At 43.6% G+C, this 26,218-nt stretch overlaps 1 protein-coding gene across 2 annotated transcripts; it reads left to right on the top strand.

Annotated features, from left to right (window-relative positions):
- Positions 1–26,218, top strand: LOC115202859 (gamma-butyrobetaine dioxygenase). 2 transcript variants are annotated; one of them, XM_029766949.1, is made up of 8 exons: positions 1–108; positions 1,180–1,662; positions 4,999–5,113; positions 12,912–13,110; positions 23,383–23,488; positions 23,813–24,009; positions 25,247–25,413; positions 25,681–26,218. In XM_029766949.1, the coding sequence occupies exons 2-8, from the start codon at positions 1,237–1,239 to the stop codon at positions 25,839–25,841; spliced, it is 1,371 nt and encodes a 456-aa protein (XP_029622809.1). In that variant the 5' UTR covers positions 1–108; positions 1,180–1,236; the 3' UTR covers positions 25,842–26,218. The 2 variants fall into 2 exon arrangements, with proteins under 2 accessions (XP_029622809.1, XP_029622810.1); XM_029766950.1 differs by having other exon boundaries at positions 3–108; positions 1,223–1,662.

Raw genomic sequence — 26,218 nt, 5'->3', positions numbered from 1 at the left:
CCCACGTGTTAACCTTTCCCCTAGTTTGACAGTCGGCACTGCATTTTTGATAGACGCTTCGTTGACAAAGAACATTCAAAAGTTTAGAAGCCTACCAAAATAATACAGGTATATCCATTTTTCATAATTCTTTTTTTAGATACTACATATTGTAATGTTGCCGGTAAATATAGCATGTGTTGTGACTGGAATGTCTGGTTGCGTTGGGAAAGCAAGGTAACGTTAAATAAGTTATACAGTAACGTTAGCTCGCTGTCTCCACATAAATGAATGGGATATATGCTAGCTAGCTCGCTACAAACACTGGCTTTTCGTAAATCATTCAATTAATATCAGCAAGGGAGCGTCTAATGTCAACTATTTTGTCGTTGGAGGCTAAATTAAATGGTAATCGTAGCTAGCTACGGTAACGTTAGCTAGTAGTAGAACGAGAGCTAGCCTGGGCAGATAGCTACAGTAAACCTAGCTTAGCAGTTCAGACTCGCATAAGTACAAATAGTTCAACAAATATATATAGTTTGTAAGGTTTCACAAAATAAGGCAATCTATTATATATATTAGCCTTTTTCTAAAGCTGTGGTGCGAGCTGCTTCCGGGACGCTTGCCCATGTATTGACCTTTCATCTAGATTCCAAAGCGGAAACATGCAAAGTATCACGGAACAGTATAATAACAACTACGACAAAAATTGTATCGCGCAATGTTGTGGTTTCCAGATTAGGGTTAGCATTGTGTTTTTAAGGTTAGGGTAATGTTTAAAATCACATTTTAAGAAGATAAATTGTAGAACTTGGCGGGGTTTATGACTTTGTCTGTGGTGTCTAGGGACGACCTAATGTTGTCGCGCTTGTAAATAACAAATGAAAGCAATTTTGGATACAAAAAATAGCAAGGTCCTATTCTCCTCATCAGTGTGGTAGCAAGGCGCATTTTGTATTATTACACCTTTTGCCTCAAACTAGCCTATTTAAATAGAACTATTTGAATTAGTGACTTTTTTTTAAACATCTCAATTCCATTTATGGTGAAATATGTCTAGATAATACAATACATTTAAAACAATAATTAAAAAATAACTTCCAAATAAAAGTTTTAAAAAACCAAGTAATACATGCATACATGTGTCTTGACCTGTACTGTTATTAACTGTTGGCATATTTATGATGACTTGGATCCCAGTGTGTACTGTCCTTTCCAACAACCCTTCGGCTCTCATCCGGAGGTCTCGGTTCGAGGATGTGGACGACCACTATAGCACGATGTACCCTGCCGACCATGCTCAAGCGAAGCTCCGTCTTGGCCTGCCATGTCTTGAGGGCTGGGGGTAGGCCTGGATGGGCAGCCGCCATCTCCTCATCTCCTTCTCTTCACCTGACCTGGAGGCAGCTCCGTGGGCACGGGACCCAGGCACCCGCCCCGCTCGCTTCCACCGCCCTGGGGGACAGCCCTGGGGTGAGGCAGGTCCGGGCGCTGGAGCAGGAAAGGCTACTGGAGGTTGAGTGGGAGGGCAGCGGACAGAGCCTGTACCCGTACACATGGCTTAGGGACAACTGTCAATGCCCACTGTGTACCCTGCAGTCGGCCCAGGCTCGCAGCCTGCTGCTCTCCCAGCTGGACATCCACACTGGGGTCGACCGGGTCCAGGTCACTGACAACAACAAGGTAACATATCTTGGATGAACTTATCTTCCCTCAATTTAACCATAAGGAGGGAAATGTAAAACTGACCTTATATCCGTGTCAATCTAATGGCACTCATCCTACTCCACTTAAGTTAATTTATACTGAACAAAAATATAAACGCAACATGCAACAATTTCAAAGATTTACAGTTCATATTTTTTATTTATTTTTATTTAACCTTTATTTAACTAGGCAAGTCAGTTATGAACAAATTCTTATTTACAATGACGGCCTACCCTGGCCAAACCCTAAAGCGGACGATGCTGGGCCAGTTGTGCGCTACGCTATGGGACTCCCAATCACGTCCGGTTGTCATACAGCCTGGAATCGAACCAGGGTCTGTATTGACGCCTCCAGCACTGAGATGCAGTGCCTTTGCACAAATCAGTCAATTGAAATAAATGCATTAGGCCCTAATCTATTGATTTCACATGACTGGGAATGTACAGTACCAGTCAAAAGTTTGGACACACCTACTCATTCAAGGGTTTTTATTTTATTTTTTACTATTTTCTACATTGTAGAATGATAGTAAGACATCAGAACTATGAAATAACACATAGAATCATGTAGTAACCAAAAAAGTGTTAAACAAATCAAAATATATTTTATATTTGAGATTCTTCAAAGTAGCTACCCTTTGCCTTGATGACAGCTTTGCACACTCTTGGCATTCTCTCAACCAGCTTCCTGAGGTAGTCACCTGGAATCCATTTCAATTAACTTAACAGGTGTGCCTTTCCTTCTTAATGCGTTTCAGCCAATCAGTTGTGTTGTGACGAAGTAGCGGTGGTATACAGAAGATAGCCCTATTTGGTAAAAGACCAAGTCCATATTATGGCAAGAACAGCTCAAATAAGCAAAGAGAAACAACAGTCCATCATTACTTTAAGACATGAAGGTCAGTTAATCTGGAAAATTTCAAGAACTTTGAAAGTTTCTTCAAGTGCATTCGCAAAAATCATAAAGCGCTATGATGAAGCTGGCTCTCATGAGGACCGCCACAGGAAAGGAAGACACAGAGTTACTTAGAGTTACCAGCCTCAGAAATTGCAGCCCAAATAAATGCTTTACAGAGTTCAAGTAACAGACACATCGACTGTTCAGAGGAGACTGCGTGAATCAGGCCTTCATGGTCTAATTGCTGCAAATTAACCACAACTAATGGGAACCAATAAGAAGAAGAGACTTGCTTGGGCCAAGAAACACTAGCAATGGACATTAGACTGCTGGAAATCTGCCCTTTGGTCTGATGAGTCCATATTTGTCTTTGTGAGACGCAGAGTAGGTGAACGGATGATCTCTGCATGTGTGGTTCCCACCGTGAAGCATGGAGGAGGAGGTGTGGGGGTGCTTTGCTGGTGACACTGTCAATGATTTTATTTAGAATTCAAAGCACACTTAACCAGCATGGCTACCACAGCATTCTGCAGCGATACGTCATCCCATCTGGTTTGCGCTTAGTGTTTTTCAACAGGATAAAATAGATTTTGATTTGTTAACACTTTTTTGGTTACTACATGATTCCATGTGTGTTATTTCATAGTTTTGATGTAGTCACTATTATTCTACAATGTAGAAAATAGTAAAAAATAAAGAAAAACCCTGGAATGAGAATGTGTCCAAACTTTTGACTGGTACTGTAGATATGATTATGTTGGTCACAGATACCTTAAAAAAAAGGTAAGCGTGTGGATAGGAAAACCAGTCAGTATCTGATGTGACCACCATTTGCCTCATGCAGCGCAACACATCTCCTTTGCATAGAGTTGATCAGGCTGTTGATTGTGGAATGTTGTCCCACTCCTCTTCAATGGTTGTACAGAGTTGCTGGATATTGGCGGGACACGCTGTCGTACGCGTGATCCAGAGCATCCCAAACATGTTCAATGGGTGACATGTCTGGTAAGTATGCAGGCCAAAGAAGAACTGGGACATTTTCAGCTTTCAGGAATTGTGTACAGATCCTTGCAGCATAGGGCCATGCATTATCATTCTGAAACATGAGGTAATGGCAGGGGATGAATGGCATGACAGTGGGCCTCAGGATCGCGTCACTGTATCTCTGTGCATTCAAATTGCCATCGATAAAATGCAATCGTGTTCATTGTCCGTAGCTTATGCCTGCCCATACCGTAACCCCACTGCCACCATGGGGCACTCGGTTCACAACGATGACATCAGTAAACCTCTCGCCCACACAGCACCATACATGTGGTTTGCGGTTGTGAGGCCGGTTGGACGTACTGCCAAATTCTCTAAAACGACGTTGGAGTAAGGTATGATCGAGAAATTAACATTATATTCTCTGACAAAACTGCACATTTTAGAGTGGCCTTTTATTGTCTGCCTTTATTGTGGCCTTTTATTATCTGCACCTGTACATAGCCCATCTTTAATTGAGCCCAAACTACTACCTTTTCCCCTACTGTATTTATTTATTTTATTTATTTTGCTCCTTTGCACCATATTATTTATATTTTAACTTTTAACTTTCTTCAAACTACAAATCTACCATTCCAGTGTTTTTCTTGCCATACTTTATTTACTCTGCCACCATGGCATTTTTTTGCCTTTACCTCCATTATCTCACATCATTTGCTCACATTGTATATAGTCTTATTTTTTTCTACTGCATCATTGATTGTATGTTGTTTTACTCCATGTGTAACTCTGTGTTTTTGTATGTTGTCGAACTGCTTTGCTTTATCTTGGCCAGGTCGCAATTGTAAATGAGAACTTGTTCTCAACTTGCCTACCTGGTTAAATAAAGGTGAAATAAATAAAATAAAAATAAAATTGTCCCCAGCACAAGGTGCACCTGTGTAATGTTCATGCTGTTTAATCAGCTTCTATGCCACACCTGTCAGGTGGATGGATTATCTTGTCAAAGGAGAAATGCTCACTAATAGGGATGTAAACAAGTTTGTGCACAACATTTGAGAGAAATAAGATTTTTGTGCTTATGGAACATTTTTGGGCTCTTTTATTTCAGCTCATGAAACATGGGACCAACACTTTACATGTTGCTTTTATATTTTTGTTCAGTGTAGATGGCAATATTGTTGAGTGTAAAGGACACCACGCTGCTTAGCGAGTACCACTTTCAGCCCATACCTGGCGCGAACTCTTCCTGAAGCGTCTTATCAGTCGCCGCCACGTGAAAAGCTAGCTATTAGCTGGTGCAAGTGGGGACATTTCAGGCTGAGGAGCAAGTTTCACACATCCACATGTGCTACACTAGTGTGAGCTGCCTTTGGGAAAGGTTTGGGATTCTCACGCAAACCCTTAACCAACCTCTGTGGTTGTCCTCAGGTGTCCATAGTGTGGCCGGACCAGCACACCAGCGAGTTTGACCCAGAATGGCTGAGGAAACGGTGCTTCTCTCCTGCTGCCAGACAAGCCCTACAAGAGGAGCTCTTCCTAAACGGTAAGACTATTATGCCAAGAACTGCTATATGGAAATTTCCCCACTGTCGCTGAAAGTAGAAATTCTGGAATAAATCAGGATAAATCATTTTTTTAAATGTAATTATTGAATTTGATCCAATCCCAAACTGGTAGGGCCTACGTAGTTTCATAGCCCTTAGTTTGTGTTGATCATGTGTCTCTGTATATTGAAATTCACTGCTACAGTACACACACACACACACACACACACACACACACACACACACACACACAATGCCAATTCACCCATGCTGACAGTGTCCATTCTATTTTTGTCTAGTCTAACAGTAGCTGACTGCTACAGTGCTCTGAAGACCCATGAGATAAATGCTTTTTGTTCTTGAAAATGTCCCTGAAGAATTTATCTGAAAAAAAGTATGATTCTGTGCCCTCATACAGTACTTAAACCAAGCATCCTGTTGTGCAAATTCCAATGTTACTTTTTGATTGATATTTTCTTTGTGCCACACTAACTGAATTTTCAGTTCTTTAAAGAAAACATATGCTGCAGGCCACAAGTACTTTAGAAAAACATTATTGATACCAATAAGCGTATTTACTGTATATCAGTATTTGCTTGTTACAAGTGATCTAAATGGCCAGCTGGTTAGCTAAGTGTTGAGCACAGACTGTTAAACTTGAATATGTGTAACATCCAAGAATAAATTTCATGCACCACATGCCGTGTCGTAATTAAAAATCCTTCTTTAACCTGTCTCCTCCCCTTCACTGATTGAAGTGGATTTAACAAGTGACATCAATAAAGGATCATAGCTGTCACCTGGTCAGTCTACTGTATGTCATGGAAAGAGCAGTGTACAAGGCAGTATTGAAGGTGAAATGAAGGCTCTAGCTGCATTTCAACTGAGGAGAGACTAGATGGTGTTTCTGCACCTGGTCCTGAAGGATCCACAGGTTTCAGTGGCTCCTGCTTTGTTTCCACTCTAGAGTGATTAAAGACAGTGTGTGTGGATAGCTACCTTCCCACCCACCCCTTCCTTCTCTCCTTTAGTACAGGTGTAAGAGGTCCCCCCCCACACACACACACACACTTTGTCCGTGCAGGGTTTTTGTTCTTCAACTGTTGCTAGCTCAGCACCAGGAGTGCTCCTACCAGACAGAGTTTAGCTCATGTTCTGTCTGGCTCTCTCTTTCACACACACGCGCACACACATACACACACACACACACCAGGCCCCCTGTCTCTGGGTTTAATTATATCCTCCTGAGGTCTGGTCTGAAATTCCTCCTGCCAAAAACCCTGGAAAAGTTTACGCTTTTAGATGAATGGATGGTGAAACAATGTTCACATCTGGAAGTTTTGTTACTCAAGTTTTGTTCACATCCCTACCTAGCTCCCTATAGGCCCCTCTCTTTTTTTCCCTCTCTCTCTCTCTCTCTCTCTCTCTATTCCACTCACAGACAGACCTAGTTTGGAATATCTGTAAAAGTTTTCCTTTTTTCCCAGAAGACCGGTCAGATTGTCAAAGTGTAGCACACGCGGGAGATGCCGAGGTTAATATGATAATATGAGTTGAATCACTCCTCACTTGTTATTTGCCTTTTGAGGTTTGTAGGAATTAGGAGTTTCCCCCTAACCATTTACCTAAAAAAAAAGCATGGAAATGAGTGGGAGAAGGGACAGTACAGAAACTGGCACAACGGATTTGAACCCCCGCTGTTGGGGGGCACGTGTAGTCCGGAGGCGGCTGTGCTGACCACCTCCAGGACCACATGCCTCCAATCAATTGTAATTGTATGGGGTTCCCCAGACACTGCTGCTGTCAAAGTGTGCAGCCTGTCAATCTGTAGCCCAGAGGATGTCGCTCTCACACATATAGACCAGACTACATCACTGAGGTATGCAGTGGCCGTATGTGAAATAGCTTAATAACTTGAGACCTTCGGCAAGGTGTGGAGTCTGTGTGCAGTCCTGTTCAACCCCCCGCCTCTGCCATATGGAATACTAATTAAAGGCAAGCTGAATGGAAGTGGATGTTTAGAGACACCATTTTTAAGCCAAACTCAAGTCGTTGAACCAATTTGCCCTGTTGTTTATCCACCCCGTGCAACTGAGGGGACCTTGTTCTGACCAGTCTTGGATTCAAATAGTAGGCTATTTGGCATTTTTGAGCCTGTCTCGAGTGCCAGGCGAGTGGGGTTGCACAAGTATTTACATTTTTCAAGTACTATTTTAAAACCAGGTCTGGTTCTGACCTCACTTAAATCGTCCAGGCTGGAGCTTGAAGCCATAGTGTGTGTAGTATACAAGCAAACACTCAAAGACTTGTTTTGTGCACAGGGAGATTGGAATCTACAAGGAGTGTTTGTCATCATTATATTTGTTAGTGTTTCCACTTCCTGTGTATCTTACCGAGGACCTTAGCAACCGTGAGTTGTTTTGCCTTCTTATTCCAATGGCATTCTAGGAATGGTACTATAGTCATTTTCGGTTTCTAAAACCCTTGTCTTGGGAGATGTGGCTTTGGGGGGCTGTGGATCTGTTTCAATCACCCCTCCATGAGAAATATCGGATAGCACTCGTTATATTCCAACAGTAGTGTGGTTATTATTCCCATTATTATTAGGCATTATCTTTCTAGGCCTACATTATTAACATTATCAGTACACTCTTAGAAAAAAGGGTTCTTCGGCTGTTCCCATAGGAGAACCCTTTTTTGATTCCACGCAGAACCCTTTTGGGTTCCATGTAGAAACCTCTGGGGAAAGGGTCCTACATGGAACCCTAAAGGGTTCGACATGGAACCAAAAATGGTTCTTCAAAGGGTTCTCCTATGGGGACAGCCGAAGAACCCTTTTAGGTTCTAGATAGCACCTTTTCTTCTAAGTGTAGTAGTCATTATCTTCTGTATGTTTATCAACTGTTCCAACTCGCCGCATCCTGTGAACAGTAATAAAGCCTGTAAACTGTCACTACCGTGTCCTTAAGCTCTCTTTGAATGCTTGAGGAGGATGAGGATTATCCTCGGTGAATGACGTGGTGTTTTCTCACTTTCTGGCTAGCGTACTTTGAGCCTTTTACCTACCGTGAGGTGACGAAGCAGTGTTGGCTGGCTTATCCAAGAGGCCACAGTCTTTTCTCACACATCTTCCTCTGGACTCTTCTCTACCGACTGCTACAGAGGGTAGTGAGTACGGCCCAGTACATCACTGGGGCCAAGCTTCCTGCCATCCAGGACCTCTATAGCAGGTGGTGTCAGAGGAAGGCCCCCTAGTCATAGACTGTTCTCTCTTCTACCGCACGGGAAGCGGTACCGGAGCGGCAAGTCTAGGTCCAAAATACTTAACAGCTTCTACCCCCAAGCCATAAGACTCCTGAACAGCTAATCAAATGGCTACCCAGACTATTTGCATTGCCCCCCCCCCCTTTTTACGCTGCTGCTACTCTCTGTTATTATCTATGCATAGCCACTTTAACTCTAACTACATGTACATATTACCTCAATTACCTCGACTAAACCGGTGCCCCCACACATTGACTCTGTACCGGTACCCCATGTATATAGCCTCGCTATTGTTATTTTACTGCTGCTCTTTAATTATTTTTTACTTGTATTTTTTATTTATCTATTTTTTACTTTAACACTTATTTTTCTTAAAACTGCATTGTTGGTTAAGGGCTTGTAAGTAAGCATTTCACTGTAAGGTTGTATTCGGCGCATGTGACAAATAAGATTTGATATGTGTCAACACCTTTACTCACTGTCTGCTTAGTCACTACCATAGTGCCTACTGAGTCACTCTCTTCCCTGCGGCGCAGATTTTGGATCAGCTCGCCTTGCATCAGTTTAAAGCATCCTTTCATGAGATAAACGGGCCTAATCTGACTCTGGGCCAGTTGTTAGTGGTATAATGAGATAGATACTTAAGACTGTCCCTGTTTGGCCACCAAGGAATGGAACATTTTGCTCTGATGTAGTTTTAGCAAGCAAGCCATGTTTGTAAATCGTAATAAAATAGGATAGAATTCTTTATCACTTTTTAATGAGGACCTAATTGATAACTAGCTTGGCTTAGAGATGAACACAAGTATGAATTCTTTTTTTTTAAATAGTTACTTAACGGCATACATATTGCATTCGCTAGGTTCGCTGTCTAAAGTACTCTCATCAGCTCAACTAGCAAACTGTCTGAATGTTACGTTAATTTGCCCCAAATTGGCCTCAGTTAGTCCTAATGGAACTTGATTGGTTCCAGCTCATCCAAGCAGCAGCTGATATGTCTTTCCTTTGATTTAATGGGAGTCTGTGTCTTCCTTGACTCATCTGGTATGAATTTAGACACCCTCTGGACCTACGTGCTCTTGTGGCCGATACGTGAGAACAGATCAGTTTGGAAAAAAAACAAGGCTCCTAAAAACATAGCTGCCCTGGTGCATCAATGGAAAAACACGCATCTTTCCCCCAAACCTCACCATTTCCATGTACACACACTGATTTGTCGATCAAGGAGATGAATCTCTCCCGCTGAGCACATGCGCACACACACACACACACACACACACAGCGCCACACACGCATGGACATACACAGACACACACACTTGGATGCGTATGGTTTGCTTCGGCGGATGTGTAACCAGGCCAGCACAGCACAGCTCAGTTCAGCTTTACTGCTCAGGAGAGTGATGATATTCAAAATCTGAATAGATTGAATAGGTGTAAGCAACATGGGGAAATTCCATCCAGCCCATCTGAGGGTTAGGTCGAGCTATAACGAGGGGAAAGCTATTATTGATGACTCCTATCCAAGTCTTCCAGATCTATGAAAAGTACTATGGGGTAGAGGTAGGGATTAGGGGGTCGGTTTGGAATTGGTCACCAGACTCCTTATTAAAGATGAGAAGGCAGAGGTGGCTCTGTGGTGCAGGTTTCTCCATTAAACAGAGAAAGGTTAGTTTGTTGTACTGGATGGAGGGTGAGAAGCCTTCTCCAGAGAAGGACTAGCTGTGCCACGTCAGTTTAAGACACAGGCTCTTTGTAAACGGGACTTCAACAGCTACAATGTGGTGACGTGTGTGTGTGTGTTTATGCGACTTCACTTCTCACATGATTGGATACAGGATTGTAGTTATTTTGCGGAAACCTCTGTATTCAACTAGATAACATTTCTCTGGCTGATTATAACACCCAATTCCATTCATCTAAAATTTCAGTTCCGCTGCAGGCTTGTCCTGATTGTTGTAGTGGGCACACTCACTGGCATCAGCCCCCTTTGCAATGAAAGCACTGATGAATGCCACCATGTTTGTGAAGGCCTTCACAACAAATACAATACGGCGTCTAATACCTCCAGTCGAAAAGAACTGACCTCCACAGTTGACCTTGTGAGGAAGTTGATCTAGTGTAATTGAATTGTGAAAGACCCTGTTTACACACAGAGCAGCTTTTTGGGGAACTCCACAACGAGAGAGAGAGAGAGAGTTCCTCGTCTGGAAAAGCCGCAGAAGACCAACGGAAGGGAGGAAAGGAATTACAAATACACACTCCCATCAAACAGACTAGATAACACGTACATACACAAGCTTAATAGTGTCACATTAAAACTCCTGCGTTCTTCGACACATACGTACTAGGACAGGCACTAGCTCTCTCTCAAACACACACACAGCCTGACATCGTATCTCAGTTAACCCCGGCTGGAAACGATGCAAGAGTCAGAGAGACTAATCGCTGACTGGCTTGGTGGACTAACGCTACACGTTCCAGGAAATCGGAGCAGCGATTTTTGCGCTTGGTGAGAATTTGAGTGTCGAGCATTACACACCAATAACCAAGCCGAATGTTCTGGGCCCTGCACCATCTGAACCCTTCCAGCCCGGGCCCACTGCCCAGCCAGCCGCTCTCTTACCCCATCCATCACCCACTAAAGGGCCTACCCGGGTTTAGCGCTATCTGTTCTGACTCTCTCTATGCTCCTTTCCACTCTCCGTTTTCTCTCGCTTTTTTCTCTGTCTCCATTTGTCTCTGCCTTCCTATCCTTTCCTCTCCTTACTCTCGCTCTCTACATTTTTCTTGGCCCTCAAGGATTGAAAATCGATTTGTTCAAAACATAACGGTCCTTGGTTTAAAACATAACAGTGACGGTAGTTAATACTGATCTTGAGTCAATCAGGAGATAACCAGTGATGTTAGCCGAACATGACAAGTTTACCAGACAAGAAAATGTCAATTTACAGGGGGAAGGCAAGTTCAGCCAAAACCCCTAATTCGATACGACATGCTTTTACCTCTGCTGTTATGGCTTACTCCGTCATGTGTGATATCCAAAACCTCAGGGCTCTGTCCTTGAAGCACCGTTCTGCCTCTAGCCAAGAACTTTATGTCCCCCTTTGTGTGCAGATACATACCGGCTGGTCAAATGGTGTCTATGGGCTAGTCTGATTTCATGGGAGTACTTGTAACAGAAGGAACTAGCCTTTATTATAGAAGTTCCTCATACTTCAACCTTCTCTTTGTCGGTGACCCTCAAGAATAGCAAGCCTTTAATAAAGATTTTATTTCCCTTCCAAACATTGTTCAACCCTCTTCATTTACAGAGTTTGGATTGGGGGAGGGGGGTTCTTCTTGACTTTTTGACAGAGAGTTGTTTTGGAGATGACAGCGCGAAAGGGGATGTAAAAACCTGCTGTGGGTTAAGTCATCAATATCAGTGAAAGATATCATTGTATCTCGATGACTCATTGTTGCAGGTGAAAAGGGTCAGGGTCATCCCCCAGAGTGACAATCAAGCTGCAGCATATTCCTGTAAAGCCCCTAGACACGTAGAGACTCCATGTGTTACCATAGCTGTACTCACGGATTAAAATCCATTGACTACGCCACACAAATAATTACATCAACTGAGTTGATGCAAAGTGAAGCTTTCTAACATCTGACTTGGATTTTCTCTCCACTTAATCCTGATGAATTGCTACTGAAGAGGTTTGTTGTAACCCCCCCCCCCCCCCCCCCACACACATACACACAGCCACACACTAAATGAGCTCGGCAGCTGCGTCTGCAATGCAGGAGCCACTGGAGAGAGCCTCTATGGAAAAAGGGCTGAAGCCAGCTTGGTGCAAAGCGAAGCAGTGGGAGGCTTTTTCCACTGCTGTCAGTCGAGACATGTACTCTTCTCACCCCTCTCTCCCCCTTCCCCTTCCTCCTCACAGAGTATTCAACCATAGCGAGCTGGCCTCCCTCCCTCCTATCCCTTGGAGGAAACGTTTCATGGACACACAGACACATTATATACAGACAGTACAGACTGTGACTGGGAGCGTTACACATATTGCCATTAGAGTCCATTGTTCATTGACAGGCTGTGGTGTCTGTCCATGTGGTTATGACAACCTGAGCTGTCCTGAAACCAAGGCAAACAAACCAGGACATGTTATTTTGTCCCCGACCTGCACCCCAGGCAGTTCAATCACTTCACAGAGCAGAAACTGTCAGTTGTCAATATTGGTAGAAAATGGCCGAAATTTGTATCTCTAGAGTTAGAAGTTGCACTCTCTATGCATTGCAAAATTCTGACGTTGCAAAATTCCGGAAATTTACCAGGTTTTTCAGAAATCCTGCTTCAAGGATTTTCAGTTGAAGGATTCCTTCCCTCCCAGCTTATTCCCTCCTGATTCTGGGGAGCCTCCAACTGGAATTTCGGAAAAACCTGGGAACTTTGACAAACTGATACTATCTATACAGGACGGTATGATACAGACCATACAGGATGATACAATACTTTAATGAAGTGCATCTATCTCCTTGGCTCTCTCAGAGCGTGCGTACTGGGACTCAGAGCTGCGGATCCCCACGGCCAACTTCGAGGAGGTCCTCCACGACGACAAGGCCGCCCTGGCCTGGCTGCTGGCTCTACGCCGCGTGGGCATTGTCTACCTGAAGGGGGCGCCGGTGGAGCAGGGTCAGGTGGCCCGCCTCAGCCAGAGGATCGGATACCTCCGACTGACGTTCTATGGGTGAGAAACCATGCCATCTGACTTTATTAGCGTCATATAATCTTAAACCAAACCACTGTGATATCATTTCTAAAAGATCTGCATTTTCCACACAGCTTTATATTTCCACCGCAGTAGATTTACTAAGGTGCGTTTGTTGAACTTTGCCATCATGTCCAATTTTTCCTAAACATCCTAATTATAGAAACCATTGCTACTCTCAGCTATCTGCTCCTTTGTATACTGAGGATAACATGGGCAGCCTGGTTAAACCAGACTGAACGCTAAACTTACTATTGTTACCTTCAGTCTGGATTAACTAGAGGTTTTATGGACATGCAACCTAATTGACTGTTGGTAGGTGACGCAGCTGCTCTGTTCTGCCGATGCACAGAGAAGCCAGCCAGCTCTATATTTTCCGTGTCGTCGTTCAGCCACGTCTCGGTGAAACATAAGATATTACAGTTTTCAATGTCCCGTTGGTAGGATAGTCTTAATTGTAGATCATCCAGTTAGTTTTCCAATGATTGCATGTTGGTCAATAATCAAAGCTGAGGTTGGAACAACAAGCATCCCACAGCCAGCAGTTAAGCCCAGGTCGGTGGAAGCTAACAGCTGCGAACCAAAGCAAGAGACATGTCATTAAAGAAGCTGCAGTTTTTGTTTATATATAAAAAAACAAAGAAGCTGCAGTATTTATGTCTTCCACAAATAACAACCCAAGAGACACAACAAAATACCAGGGCACATATTTGCATATATTTGAGCACAGATACTCCATGCCAAGAGCAAAGAAGAGACCTAGTATAATTGTGATTCATCAGCTGGATTCGGTCTTATGTAGCAACATTTGAAATTGTTTTTTTTACATTGGATAAAAGTAGAGACTCAGTGCAACAAAATAGTGTATCATACACAGCATTTTTGAGGAACAATGGGAAAGTAATTCTGCTTTGAAAGTTGATACACTCACTTTTGAGAAAAGGGCCTTTGAATGTTTTGGTACCTACTGGAGAGCTCTCCTTTGTCTACACCAGTAGTTCCCAAACTTTTTATAGTCCCGTACCCCTTCAAACATTCAAACTCCAGCTGCGTACCCCCTCTAGCACCAGGGTCAGTACACTCTCAAATTTGTTTTGCCATCATTGTAAGCCTGCCACACACACGCTATACGATACATTTATTAAACATAAGAATGAGTGTGAGTTTTTGTCACAACCCGGCTCGTGTGAAGTGACAAAGAGCTCTTATAGGACCAATGCACAAATAATAATATAATAATAATCAATAATTTAGCTCTTTATTTCACCATCTTACATATAAAACCGTGTGAATAACTCACCACAGGTTAATGAGAAGGGTGTGCTTGAAAGGATGCACATAACTCTGCAATGTTGGGTTGTATTGGAGAGAGTCTCAGTTTTAAATCATTTTCCACACACAGTCTGTGCCTGTATTTAGTTTTCATGCTAGTGAGGGCCGAGAATCCACTCTCACATAGGTACCTGGTTGCAAAGGGCATCAGTGTCTTAACATCGCGATTTGCCAAGGCAGGATACTCTGAGCGCAGCCCAATCCAGAAATCTGGCAGTGGCTTCTGATTAAATTAAATTTTCACAGAACCGCTTGTTGCAATTTCGATGAGGCTCTCTTGCGCAGATATCAGTAAGTGGACTGGAGGCAGGGCATGAAAGGGATAACGAATCCAGTTGTTTGTGTCATCCGTTTTGGGAATGTACCTGCGTAATTGTGCACCCAACACCATCAGGTGCTTCGCTATATCACATTTGACATTGTCCATAAGCTTGAGTTCATTTGCATACAAAAAATCATACAATGATGGAAAGACCTGTGTGTTGTCCTTATTAATGCAGACAGAGAAGAGCTCCAACTTCTTAATCATAGCCTCAATTTTGTCCCGCACATTGAATATAGTTGCGGAGAGTCCCTGTAATCCTAGATTCAGATTATTCAGACGAGAAAAAACATCACCCAGATAGGCCAGTCGTGTGAGAAATTCGTCATCATGCAAGCGGTCAGACAAGTGAAAATTATGGTCAGTAAAGAGAACTTTAAGCTCGTCTCTCAATTAAAAAAAAAAAAACCTGTCAATACTTTGCCCCTTGATAACCAGCGCACTTCTGTATGTTGTAAAAGCGTTACATGGTCGCTGCCCATATCATTGCATAGTGCAGAAAATACATGAGAGTTCAGGGGCCTTGCTTTAACAAAGTTAACCATTTTCTCTGTAGTATCCAAAACGTCTTTCAAGCTGTCAGGCATTCCCTTGGCAGCGAGAGCCTCTCGGTGGATGCTGCAGTGTACCCAAGTGGCGTCGGGAGCAACTACTTGCACGCGCTTTACCATTCCACTATGTCTCCCTGTCATGGCTTTTGCGCCATCACTACAGATACCAACATGAGCAGCAGCTACGTTTGGCTACATACAGACCGTTAGTGGAATTCCCGCGAGAGAGTAATTGTTAATGTGCATGGATGTTAATTATTTGACTAGGCTACCTGTATTTGACATTGTGTTGTTATTTTGCTGAACACTAGATGGTTTAATTTTACTTTTGTCAGTGAAACGAGGCTACTCAGACAAGAAAAAAACCTCACCCAAATGTATAGCCCCGTTGGAACTTTTTATTTAATGTGAATAATTTTTTTATTTTGCGCGTTTGGGAATACTTGGTCTACACCCATTCAGCATTGTTCACACCCTCTTAAGCCAGCCCCACCCATCTCTTTAAGGATTCACATGTGAGGTCATGTGCTAAACAGTGAGTAGTGTAGTAGAGAGTAAGACTAAAAGTGGTAGTAGCCTACAATAAGGAAAGATTTCAGGTAAACAGAAAGTGTCCAGATGCTAAAAATATTTTATAAATATTAGATCACACATTCACAAATTGATGTGAAATAAATGCTATAACCCCCAGCCACATCCAGTGGTGGGAAAAGTACTAAATTGTCATACTTGAGTAAAAGTATAAATCATTTCAAATTCCTTATATTAAACCAGATGTTTTTTAATTTGTATTATTGACAGATAGCCAGGGGCACACTCCAACACTCAGACATAATTTACAAACGAAGCATTTCTGTTTAGTGAGTCTGCCAGATCAGATGCAGTAGGGATGTTCTCTTGATAAGTGTGTGAATTGGACAATTTTCCTGTCAAAATGTAACAAGTACTTTTGGATGTCAAAATGTATGGAGTAAAAAGTACATTATTTTATTTCGGAATGTAGTGAAGTAAAAGTTGCCAAAAATATAAATAGTAAAGTAATGTACAGATACCCCCAAAAAATACTTAAGTAAAAATACTTTAAAGTACTTTTGACCACTGCCAAAATGCTGTGTACATTAACATACTTTATATACTGTTACACGCACACTTATCACATAGAATTCCATACATACAGTTGAAGTCGGAAGTTTACATACACCTTAGCCAAATACATTCAAACTCAGTTTTCACAATTCCTGACATTTAATCCTTGTCACGTCCTGACCAGTATAGGGGTTATTTGTGATTGTAGTTTGGTCAGGACGTGGCAGAGGGTATTTGTTTTATGTGGTTCGGGGTGGTGGTTTGTTTAGAAGGGTGTTTGATTTATTATTTCCGGGTTTTGGGTTATGTTCTATGTTTTTGTATTTCTATGTTCTTTCTAGTTTAGTATTTTCTATGTTAGGTAATTGGGTGTTGGACTCTCAATTGGAGGCAGGTGTTTGTAGTTGCCTTTGATTGAGAGTCCTATAATTAGGGATGTGTTTTGTTTGTTTATTGTGGGTAGTTGTTTTTGCATTGTGTTGGTGTAGCCTGCAAAACTGTTTCCTGTCGTCGTTTCTTTGTTTATTGTTTTTTGGTGTTCACATTTAATAAATTATAATGTTGAGCACGCAACCCGCTGCGCCTTGGTCCTCTCTTCACGAAGACAGCCGTGACAATCCTAGTAAAAATTCCCTGTTTTAGGTCAGTTAGGATCACCACTTTATTTTAAGAATGTGAAATGACAGAATAATAGTAGAGAATTATTTATTTCAGCTTTTATTTCTTTCATCACATTCCCAGTGGGTCAAGTTTACATTCACTCAATTTGTTTTTGGTAGCAATGCCTTTAAATTGTTTAACTTGGGTCTTTCGTTTTGGGTAGCTTTCCACAAGTTTCCCACAATAAGTTGGGTGAATTTTGGCCCATTCCTGAGTCAGGTTTGTAGGCCTTGCTCGCACATGCTTTTTCAGTTCTGCCCATAAATCTTCTATAGGATTGAGGTCAGGGCTTTGTGATGGCCACTCCAATACCTTGACTTTGTTGTCCTTAAGCCATTTTGCCACAACTTTGGAAGTATGCTTGGGCTCATTGTCCATTTGGAAGACCCATTTGTGACCAAGCTTTAAGTTCCTGACTGATGTCTTAAGATGTTGCTTCAGTATAGCCACATAATTTTCCCTTCCTTATGATGCCATCTATTTTGTGAAGTGCACCAGTCCCTCCTGCAGCAAAGCACCCCCAAAACATGATGCTGCCACCCCCGTGCTTCACGGTTGGGATTGTGTTCTTCGGCTTGCAAGCCTCCCTCTTTTTCCTCCAAACATAACAATGGTCATTATGGCCAAACAGTTCTATTTTTGTTTCATCAGACCAGAGGACATTTCTCCAAAAAGTATGATCTTTGTCCCCATGTGCAGTTGCAAACTAGTCTGGCTTTTTTATTGCGGTTTTGGAGCAGTGGTTTCTTTCTGGGTGAGCGGCCTTTCAGGTTATGTCGATATAGGACTTGTTTTACTGTGGATATAGATACTTCACAAGGTCCTTTGCTGTTGTTCTGGGATTGATTTGCACTTTTCGCACCAAAGTATGTTCATCGCTAGGAGACAGAAGGCGTCTCCTTCCAGTTCACTGGCTAACGTTGTAGTTCAGCTACCCATGGTTAGCGGTCCTCAGCTATCCATTAGCTCGAAAAGCTATCGCCAATTTTTGTACAGCACGACTCAGACCAGAGCTTATCGGACCTATTTTCTCTCCATATCCCCGGATTTCTACCACAGGCTCTGGACATTTACACCTGGATCTTGCAGCTAGCTAGCTGCTACCTGAGTGACTATTGGCAACGTTGGTCCCGGAGTTAACATAAATTATTCCGGAGCTAGCCAGCTGAAGCGTTTCATCAGACACTCCTGGGCTATTCCGGAGCTAGCCAGCTGAAGAGTTCCATCAGCCTCTCCTGGGCTACAATCACCTATCCGGACCCGTTTTACTGCCGATGCGGACCCCATCGGGCCTTCACGACTGGACCACTGACGTTATCTGCCCGAGGGAGTTATCCAACTGGCCCCTCCGTCGCGACGTAACCCGAATGCCCATCTGCGGCCCGCTAATCGTTAGCTGTCTTATCGGCTGCTATCTGAATAGGTCTATCGGACAATTTTCTTGGGCCACTATAACTAACTATTTTGCCAATTGGACTGGTCCCCCCTACCACACGGAACCCCACTAATCTACAGACGGAATCGCACGAGGTGGCTAAAAACAGACCTCCTCCATCTTCTACCAGCTTGCTACCTATGGCTCGGCTAGCTATCTAACTCTCACTGGACCCTTTGATCACTCGGCTAAGCATGACTTAATGTCAATATGCCTTGTCCATTGCTGTTCTGGTTAGTGTTTATTGGCTTATTTCACTGTAGAGCCTCTAGCCCTGCTCATTATACCTTATCCATCCTCTCAGTTCCTCCACCCACACATGCTATGACATCTTCTGGTTTCAATGATGTTTCTAGAGACAATATCTTTCTCATCATCACTAAATGCCTATGTTTACCTCCACTGTACTCACATCCTACCATACCTTTGTCTGTACATTATACCATGAAGCTATTTTTTCGCCCCCAGAAACCTGCTCCTTTTTCTCTCTATTCCGGACGTCACAGACGACCAATTCTTATAGCTTTTAGCCGTACCCTTATCCTCATACTCGTCTGTTCCTCTGGTGATGTAGAGGTGAATCCAGGCCCTGCAGTGCCTAGCTCCACTCCTACTCCCCAGGCGCTGTCTTTTGATGACTTCTGTAACCGTAATAGCCTTGGTTTCATGCATGTTAACATTAGAAGCCTCCTCCCTAAGTTTGTTTTATTCACTGCTTTAGCACACTCTGCCAACCCGGATGTCCTAGCCGTGTCTGAATCCTGGCTTAGGAAGGCCACCAAAAACTCTGAAATCTTCATCCCTAACTACAATGTTTTCAGACAAGATAGAATGACCAAAGGGGGCGGTGTTGCAATCTACTGCAGAGATAGCCTGCAGAGTTCTGTCCTACTATCCAGGTCTGTACCCAAACAATTTGAACTTCTACTTTTAAAAATCCATCTCCCTAAAAACAAGTCTCTCACCGTTGCCGCCTGCTATAGACCACCCTCGGCCCCCAGCTGTGCTTTGGACACCATATGTGAACTGATTGCCCCCCATCTATCTTCAGAGCGTGTGCTACTAGGTGACCTAAACTGGGACATGCTTAACACCCCAGCCATCCTACAATCCAAGCTTGACGCCCTCAATCTCACACAAGTGATTAATGAACCCACCAGGTACCACCCCAAAGCCGTAAACACTGGCACTCTCATAGATATCATCCTAACCAATTTGCCCTCTAAATACACCTCTGCTGTTTTCAACCAAGATCTCAGCGATCACTGCCTCATTGCCTGCATCCGTCATGGGTCTACGGTCAAACGACCTCCACTCATCACTGTCAAACGCTCCCTGAAACATTTCAGTGAGCAGGCCTTTCTAATCGACCTAGCCCTGGTATCCTGGAAGGATATTGACCTCATCCCGTCAGTAGAGGATGCCTGGTTATTTTTTTTAAATGGCTTCCTCACCATCTTAAATAAGCATGCCCCATTCAAGAAATTTAGAACCAGGAACAGATATAGCCCTTGGTTCTCCCCAGACCTGACTGCCCTTAACCAACACAAAAACAACCTATGGCGTTCTGCATTTGCATCAAACAGCCCCTGTGATATGCAACTTTTCAGGGAAGTTAGAAACCAATATACACAGGCAGTTAGAAAAGCTAAGGCTAGCTTTTCCAAGCAGAAATTTGCTTCCTGCAACAGAAATTAAAAAAAGTTCTGGGACATTGTAAAGTCCATGGAGAATAACAACACCTCCTCCCAACTGCCCACTGCACTGAGGATAGGAAACTCTGTCACCACCGATAAACCCACTATAATTGAGAATTTCAATAAGCATTTTTCTACTGCTGGCCATGCTTTCCACCTGGCTACCCCTACTGCAGTCAACAGCACTGCACCCCTCACAGCTACTTGCCCAAGCCTTCCCCATTTCTCCTTCTCCCAAATCCATTCAGCTGATGTTCTGAAAGAGCTGCAAAATCTGGACCCCCTACAAATCAGCCGGGCTAGACAATCTGGACCCTTTCTTTCTAAAATTATCTGCCGAAATTATTGCAACTCCTATTACTAGACTGTTCAACCTCTCTTTCGTGTCGTCTGAGATTCCCATAGATTGGAAAGCAGCTGCTGTCATCCTCCTCTTCAAAGGAGGGGACACTCTTGACCCAAATTGCTATAGACCTATATCCATCCTACCCTGCCTTTCTAAGGTCTTCGAAAGCCAAGTCAACAAACAGATTACCGACCATTTCGAATCCCACCGCACCTTCTCCTCTATGCAATCTGGTTTCAGAGCTGGTCATGGGTGCACCTCAGCCACGCTCAAGGTCCTAAACGATATCGTAACCGCCATCAATAAGAAACAATACTGTGCTGCCGTTTTCATTGACCTGGCCAAAGCTTTCGACTCTGTCAATCACCACATCCTCATCGGCAGACTCAATAGCCTTGGTTTCTCTAATGATTGCATCGCCTGGTTCACCAACTACTTCTCTGATAGAGTTCAGTGTGTCAAATCGGAGGGCCTGTTGTCCGGACCTCTGGCAGTCTCTATGGGGGTGCCACAGGGTTCAATTCTTTTCTCTGTATACATCAATGATGTCGCTCTTGCTGCTGGTGAGTCTCTGATCCACCTCTACGCAGACGACACCATTCTGTATACTTCTGGCCCTTCTTTGGACACTGTGTTAACAACCCTCCAGACGAGCTTCAATGCCATACAATTCTCCTTTCGTGGCCTCCAACTGCTCCTAATTACAAGTAAAACTAAATGCATGCTCTTCAACCGATCGCTGCCCGCACCTGCCCGCCTGTCCTGCATCACTACTCTGGACGGTTCTGACTTAGAATATGTGGACAACTACAAATACCTAGGTGTCTGGTTAGACTGTAAACTCTCCTTCCAGACTCACATCAAACATCTCCAATCCAAAGTTAAATCAAGAATTGGCTTCCTATTTCGCAACAAAGCATCCTTCACTCATGCTGCCAAACATACCCTCGTAAAACTGACCATCCTACCGATCCTCGACTTTGGCGATGTCATTTACAAAATAGCCTCCAACACCCTACTCAACAAACTGGATGCAGTCTATCACAGTCACCAAAGCCCCATATACTACCCACCACTGCGACCTGTTCGCTCTCGTTGGCTGGCCTTCGCTTCATAATCGTTGCCAAACCCACTGGCTCCAGGTCATCTGCAAGACCCTGCTAGGTAAAGTCCCCCCTTATCTCTGCTCACTGGTCACCATAGCAGCACCCACCTGTAGCACGCGCTCCAGCAGGTATATCTCTCTGGTCACCCCCAAAGCCAATTCCTCCTTTGGCCGTCTCTCTTTCCAGTTCTCTGCTGCCAATGACTGGAACGAACTACAAAAATCTCTGAAACTGGAAACACTTATCTCCCTCACTAGCTTTAAGCACCAGCTGTCAGAGCAGCTCACAGATCACTGCACCTGTACATAGCCCATCTATAATTTAGCCCAAACAACTACCTCTTCTCCTACTGTATTTATTTATTTTATTTTGCTCCTTTGCACCCCATTATCTCTATTTCTATTTTGCACTTTCTTCTAGTACAAATCTACCATTCCAGTGTTTTACTTGCTATATTGTATTTACTTTGCCACCATGGACTTTTTTTGCCTTTACCTCCCTTATCTCACCTCATTTGCTCACATTGTACATAGACTTATTTTTTTCTACTGTATTATTGACTGTATATTTGTTTTACTCCATGTGTAACTCTGTGTTGTTATATGTTGTCGAACTGCTTTGCTTTATCTTGGCCAGGTCGCAATTGTAAATGAGAACTTGTTCTCAACTTGCCTACCTGGTTAAATAAAGGTGAAATAAAAAATAAATCAAATAAAATCAGTGATAGACGAGGTAGGATGAGACCTTCACGGCAGACTGCAACCCGTTTCATTAAATAAGACGTCCTGTGTCGTTTCCGTTTAGTTTGCACAGCTTGTTTGGCCCGTTATGTTCCACTGATTTCAAAACTCATTCTTCTTCCGTGATAACAACACTGTTGATCGCCGTTTCTTCGCCATCACTGTCATCAGAAGACTCTAGAATGTCTTCTTCAATGAAAATGTTTTTACCTAAATCAGGGATTTCTTCATTGTCTGATTCATTTTCTGAGTCCGGGAGAGTCAGCATGGCACGATCGTCCTCCAGAAAGTAGTCCTTCACAACTTTTTCCCACTGACCTTTGTCGATAGCACCTGATAAATTCAGAGCAGCAATGTTATTGAGCAGTAGCAACATATTTGCAGTTCTCCATGGCTAACGTTATATCTTTAGAAAAAAACTGCAGTAGAAAGGATTATCTACACATAACGATCAGCTCATTTTATAGACACAAGATGCTACACCGCAGAACAATCTGAAACTCATCTCTCGGTATGTCCAGCCCACTCATTATCTCAGCCAATCCTGGCTAGCGGGAAGGTTCCTGACTTTTTCTTTGGCTAAACCAACTAGGCTCTTAATTTAACAACTTTATTCGTATTTACAGATGGCATGAAAGTTCACATGTTCGAGAAGGCATTTCTGGCTGAAAACGCATTTTGATTTAAAAACATTTTTACGTTCAAACGGCTCTCCTGTGAAGTCGTGACTTGCGACATACGCCTAGTTTCCTGAATCGGGTCACAATTGACATACTATTTCAACAGTATCCATTTAACAAAATACTAGAAATGTAGGACGATGAGTAACTTTTTCCATGTCCTGTTGCTCTTGAACCTTTTTAATGTTTCCAAAGAGAATGCCTTGGTCATTAGTGCTCAACACCTTTGTGATTAGATAATTAGTTAATAATCATTAATAATGGACCTTTCTCAACTTTTCTCATTCCTTCCTCAGGCACACATGGCAGGTGCAGGACAAATCCCAGGCTAACAATGTGGCCTACACCTCTGGCAAACTCGGTCTCCACACTGACTATCCAGCACTGCACTACCCACCTGGAGTGAGTAGACAGGATCCACCGTCATCTTCATGAAATCTACATTAATCCTCTACTTTCCCACTATCAGTCAGACACCTGAGTCATATCTGGATAAAACACTCTTGCGCCCTCGCACGCACGCACGCACGCACGCACACACACACACACACACACACACACACACACACACACACACACACACACACACACACACACACACACACACACACACGTGTGTAAGTAGTTTACTGCACACAGTCCCCACCCCCCATATTGTAAGATGTATGTATCCTGTATGGGATGGCTGTTAGCAACGGTACTAATATCCTGTATGGCTGTTTGCAGGTGCAGTTCCTGCATTGCCTGAGCCAAGCTGGCGAGGGCGGGGAGAGTGAAGCAGTGGACGGCTTCCACATGGCAGATCAACTGAGGAGAGAAGACCCCGAGGCCTTCAAGACCCTCACCTCCCTGCGGGTGGACTTCACCGACACAGGGTCCGACTACTGCGACTTCATGGTGCAGTCCAAGAACCACATCATAGAGTGAGTGAGCGCCACTCCATTAAAATACATAAGACATGGATGCATTGGCTTGTTTTTTGCACACATAAGAGCCATCACTCAGCTTACATATTAATGTGACTTGACAGGAGGTCAGTCTAGAACTGCTCCAGGTAGCACATGGACCGACAGACTGACTGACTGACTGTCTGTCACATTCTCAGGATTATCTTAAAGCTACATGGATGTGATTTAGGAGCTTGATGGATATGTGTCGCCATCTGCTGCTCAGAATGTAAACGGCAGTACAAATGTATAATACACAACCTTCAACCAATGTTCACTCTAAGCTATGCGCAGGCGCGCAGCTCCCCTTGCACTGCTGCGCAGAGTAAATATCAGCCCACGCATTACCATATATGGATCTGTGCCATTCACTTTGAACTGGACAGTGTTTACAGCGTGAGTGGTTGTGAGTAGATGCGCTTGTTTTGAGATCAAAGCGAGGGCTGCATGTAGCCACCTGTGCACATTTGTTCATATTCTTTGCTAGTTAGTGAGTTATTAGCCCAGTTATAGCTAATATGTTTTGTCAACAATGGTGGAGTGGTTGCTTCCTACAAGACCACAAAATGTGTGCATTTCTAGCCATCTTTGAAAAGCTAGTCAGGTAATAATAATGAATTTTGTGGATTCTTGCATCAAATCACACAACATGTTCAGTCACCTCCTTGTCTGAAGGACAAGTTCGCTAAACAGGTTAATATCAAGCCTTTTTGTTCAAAAGTCTCATGGAATGTAGACCTACTTTGTACATCACACATTTGCTGCTACTGTAGGCTGTTATGGGATGCATTATTCTTCATTGTTTTTGACGGTAGGCCACTCTAGCAGGCCTACATTATGATCAAATAGCCACAGTAGCCTACTTGGCCACTGTTAAAACTGTAACTTAAAGCGGGTACAGCCTCTGTTCACCATAAACGCGCCCCGGAAGTTGCACAGAATGTTGCTCAGTGCCCAACATTCTTTGAGGGAACATAGCCTGCAACTGATGGGAAAGAAGATAATTTTAAGTGAGCAAGCAAGGTCACTGTGGGAATTGATATATACTGCTACTGATCGTTCTTATAAGATTGTATCAGATATGTACATCTGACACTTGACAACTGCTGAGTCTTATTATGCAACAACACCTAGATGTCCAACATGCAGTCCCTTTTCATCGTTTTCTAAAGTTGAAATAAGGTTGACACGCACCCCTCCTCTCTCTGAGCAGTGTTGACAGTGATGGGCGGGTGGTCCGGATCAACTACAACAATGCCACCAGGGACTCTGTGCTGGACCTTCCCCTGCACCAGGTCCAGGCCTTCTACAGCTCCCTCAAGGCCTACGTCCAGCTGATGACGCGACCAGAAAACATGCTCACCTACAAGATGGAGCCTGGTTAGTGTGTGTGTGCATGAGTGTGCCCCTTCAACATTAGCAGTTAAAGTGAAGCTTCCCTGGATAAGAAGTTGGCAATATGAATAGGATTGTATTGTAAAATATTTAATTCATTGTAGTTACAAATGTTGTAGAGGTGGTAGACTTACCGTCTATAACTATTCGTTATCTATGTGACATACTGTACTAGCACATGAGAGGTAGCCTATTCCTTTTAACTTTCATCTCGAGTACTGAGTCGGCATATCCCTCCACCTCCTCCTGCAGGCGACCTGGTCACCTTTGACAACTGGCGCCTGCTCCATGGGCGGAAGAGCTTTCAGAGCCACCCAGACCGGGTGAGACACCTGGAGGGAGCCTACCTGGACTGGGACGAAGTCATGTCTCGCCTGCGGATACTCTGCAAGTCTGTCCACGGAGAGAGCTAGACCCGCCAAGCTCCCAGATCGAAGCCTCCTCCAACTATATAGAACCGCATCAATCTACAACAGGGCTCTCCAACCCTGTTCCTGGAGAGCTACCGACCTGTAGGTTTTCACTCCAACCCTAATCTAGTGCACCTGATTCTAATAATTAGCTTGTTGATAAGCTGAATGAAATCAGTTTAGTTGCAACTGGGAGTGAAAACCTACAGGAGGGTATCTCTCCAGGAACAGGGTTGGAGAGCCCTGATCTACAGAATTTCTGAGCGGCCAAAAGAGGCAGAGGCTAATTGTCTAGTGGGCTACGGCTACTCGTGTGTGGGTCAAGATGGCTGCCAGTCTTTTGAACAGAGTGACAAGTGGGCAAAGTGCAAGAAGATGGG

This window comes from Salmo trutta, chromosome 12, assembly GCF_901001165.1.
Source record: "Salmo trutta chromosome 12, fSalTru1.1, whole genome shotgun sequence".
Classification (NCBI taxonomy): Eukaryota; Metazoa; Chordata; class Actinopteri; order Salmoniformes; family Salmonidae; genus Salmo; species Salmo trutta.
This window is presented reverse-complemented; position numbering and strand designations above follow the sequence as displayed.